General features: G+C 38.7%; 1 protein-coding gene across 1 annotated transcript; it reads left to right on the forward strand.

The window, feature by feature from the left end:
- Positions 1-3446, forward strand: LOC110916464 (uncharacterized protein At2g39795, mitochondrial). The gene is made up of 3 exons (XM_022161196.2): positions 1-309; positions 1938-2266; positions 3032-3446. The coding sequence occupies exons 1-3, from the start codon at positions 88-90 to the stop codon at positions 3195-3197; spliced, it is 717 nt and encodes a 238-aa protein (XP_022016888.1). The 5' UTR covers positions 1-87; the 3' UTR covers positions 3198-3446.

A 3446-nucleotide genomic window follows, 5' to 3' on the forward strand; every position in this document is an offset into this window, starting at 1 on the left:
AAAAGGCTTATGGTTTGGGCCTCAAGTGAATCTCCCAAATATAAAACCCTGTGACCGCCCTCACTTACCGACCGGCGACCTACACACATGACGATGTTTCTCCGGCGAATTGGACAGATGGGAAGACGACAATCATCGTCCATCTTGTCTTGTTACCGACCTCTAATAACCCCAATCCAACATCCTTCTCCAAATGAACAATCGAGAGGGTTCGTTTCAGAGATGCGAAAAACAGCATTTGAAGACCGCATTCGTAGACTCATCCGAAACGACATTCAATACGAACTCGATCGATCTCCCCTTACTCAGGTAGCTTTCCCCCTTGCACACCTATTTATTATACACTTAGTTGTTTATAAGCTCATGTGCCTGCACAACAAAAATTCTGGTGTGTTTGTTAACTATTAGACTGCGGGGAGGGGGGGGGGGGCTTGGGTTGGGTTGGGGCATTGAGTGACAAGTGGCAGTTGGTGGGGTCACATGGATGGTGCGGCGTGGCGGGGCTTCCGGTTGGGTGTGGGTGTGGGTTGGCGTGTGACTTATGAAAAAATCCGTTGAATGCGCTGACTTGTGTATTTATTTGGGTTCACTTTGCCAATGCGGTTTCTTCTTGAGGCGTCCACTTTATTTGGGTTCGTTGAGCGGGGGCTTGTGCTTTCTCCTCATCGGTTTTTTTTGTGACTTCTTTCTTTGGCGGGTTTGGATGACGAACCGCTAACGTCTTGCGGTTGTGTTTCGGGTACGGAATCGGGTTGGGAAAGGTTAACGACGGGGATAGATGATTCGTCGTATGGAATGTTTGGGTAAACACGGTTTCCTATAAACGACGCGATTCCCGCTAGGTCGGGAACCGGTGAGTAGATTAAAGGGCCACTAGGTCGGTTTGTTGGTTGACGGTTTTGTGGCGGGCTAGGGTTCGGGGTTTCTTGGTATCCAAAAGGGTTGGTCGGGTCGTATCCACGGTTATAAGGATGCATTGTAGAGGATGTTGGTTAAATTTATAAAAATATAGAGATAGAAGAAGTAGAGATGTAGAGAAAGTGGTAAAAAATGGTAAAAAAGGGGTAGTATTTATAGGGTATAAAAAAGAACTTTTTTTTAATTAACTAGCCGTTTGGCTAACGGCTACCCCTAACGGTCGGATTTCCACAGCCAATCCCAGCTACGCCACTGCATATATGTTTTTTTATGTAGTTTTGGGTAACTGATGCTAAAAACATATGAGAAATATAAAAAAAAGGTTATATAGTACCTTGCGTACGGAAAGCGGTGTGCTTTGGCTAAGGGCGATATCGCCTCCTTCGCCACATGCTTTTAAAACCTAGGTGACCAATCTCTGTCTTAATACATATGATAGTGTAGGTAAAACTAGACTATATATATTTGCTTGAGAGAGATATAACATGGGCTGGTGTATGGTGGGTCGGATCCGGACATGGTATTCCAAATTGGGTAAAGGTGTTATGTGGGACATAGCCCTTCACGTACACACATACCTGTAATTAGGGCTGGCAAATCGTGTCTTAGCAGGTATCTGATAACGCAAACAACAAAAATTTTAAACATGAATACGACTCCTTTAACTACTTTATATCCAACATCTATAAGACATATCTATATTTTATGCACCTAGAAGGAGAAATAATAGATCATAACTTTCAAATTTTGATTATTTTTAAAAACGTAAAAAATCACATGGTGTACTTTTCTGTTATCGTGTTTTAGGAGGTTACCTATTGCCAGCCCTACCTGTAATGTAAGTAGGCATGCTTGATTTTGAACCATTTGTGCATTTGTTGTTTTGTTAGTTGTGATCGCCTAGCAGACTACTTTGGAAATGGATCCTTTTATATGTATCCTTGGATCCTTTTGTATGTGTCCTTCAACATACAAAGTTGTAGATTCTTGTATGTTCACCAGTGGATATACTTTTGCAGCTTGTTTCAAAGTTCAAATCTTTTTCGGTCGATGAGAGGTCCGGAGAACAATGGATCAGATTGAACAAGAAATTCGGTGACAACGAAGAGATAAAATTAGAGGTAACCATGTTCCAAGTCTCTGCTCCTCCTGCAAAAGACGGTTCTCTTACCACAGCTAATGACCTGGAGCTTTATATATCAATGGTGGTTGATGTCTTTAAGGATGAAGATAGCGGTATTTTGGAATTCATTTGCAATGTTTGGCCCGACAGCATAGAGATCGACAAAGTTTTTATGCGTGACCAAGATGGAATGACTGGTAAACCGTATTTGGGTCCTCCATTTCAGTAAGTTCTGTTCTTTTATTTATTTATTTATTAGTAACTTGTGTAGTTAATCCCTCAAAAAATTAAACAAACATTGGATCTGCATTTTGTTATCTTAACTCATAGACTCATACACGTTTATGATATTGAATTAACTGATTCTGATTTTGGTTTTATAGTTAGTTAGGGGTCAAACAATCATTTTCATACCTAGATAAAAGGGGGTAAATTTAATCGTCGACTTTAAATGTTAGTCCATCTCATAAACCATCTCTTAATTTTACACAGGATTGTTTTTTCTTTATTCTATATATGCATCAATCCATATTATCATCAGAGTTTATACTAATCGTTGATTATTACTACTTCAAAACAACCTGACTATCTAATTTCGGTTACTCAAGATTACCTAATATCTTGACTGCTTGGTTAGGTTTTATTTTAGGGGTGTAAACGAGCCGATCCGAGCCCGAGCTCGCTTAGGCTCGGCTCGTTTCTTTTTTATTAATCATTTAATTATTTTATTTATAAATTTGTAACTGTAGTATTTATATATAACATCATATATATTATTTTATATATATATATATATATATTAAATAAAGATTGTATAAACAATAGGCTTGTTTAAGCTAGCTGCCTTGTCGAGCTTGATATGTGAAGTTCGGACTCAACTCGTTTTTTAAATAAGCCCAAATATAAGCTCGACGCTCGTTTAAGTGAGCCGAACTATAGATTTTTATATTGTCATGATTTTAAGCATGGTTTTGATTGGCTTGTTTTCAGCGACTTAGACGATGAGCTGCAGTCTTCACTGTATGATTTCTTGGAGTCAAGAGGAATCAATGATGAACTTGTTGTCTTTTTGCATAAATGTATGCAGCACAAAAGCAAAAATGAATACATTCGTTGGATGGGAAACATCGAGTCGTTTGTAGCCCGGAAAAAGTAAATCCAAAACACTGTTTACGTTTGCGTTTCGCAGCTCCTATAAATGTGAAATTGAATGAAAATAACTTCAAAAGTTTTTTAAAATTTCATTTTGGATGCAAGGGTGGTTAGGTTTTGGCTTTGGTTTCAAGTGTAACTATATACTCATTCGGGTTCGGTTTAGTTACTTCTGAACAAAATTGGCTAGACAGGATTAATGACAGTTATTGTAATGTCTTGTGTTGGTGATTTTGTTTGTTTGGTGGTTTAA

The sequence above is a fragment of the Helianthus annuus genome, chromosome 2 (assembly GCF_002127325.2).
Source record: "Helianthus annuus cultivar XRQ/B chromosome 2, HanXRQr2.0-SUNRISE, whole genome shotgun sequence".
Lineage (NCBI taxonomy): Eukaryota > Viridiplantae > Streptophyta > Magnoliopsida > Asterales > Asteraceae > Helianthus > Helianthus annuus.

Bases quoted from the DNA above. Each gene is read 5' to 3' on its own strand.
- LOC110916464 (XM_022161196.2), top strand. From the start codon at position 88: ATGACGATGTTTCTCCGGCGAATTGGACAGATGGGAAGACGACAATCA. The intron at 310-1,937 runs GTAGCTTTCCCC...ATACTTTTGCAG, and splicing joins ATCGATCTCCCCTTACTCAG to CTTGTTTCAAAGTTCAAATC. The intron at 2,267-3,031 runs GTAAGTTCTGTT...GCTTGTTTTCAG, and splicing joins TATTTGGGTCCTCCATTTCA to CGACTTAGACGATGAGCTGC.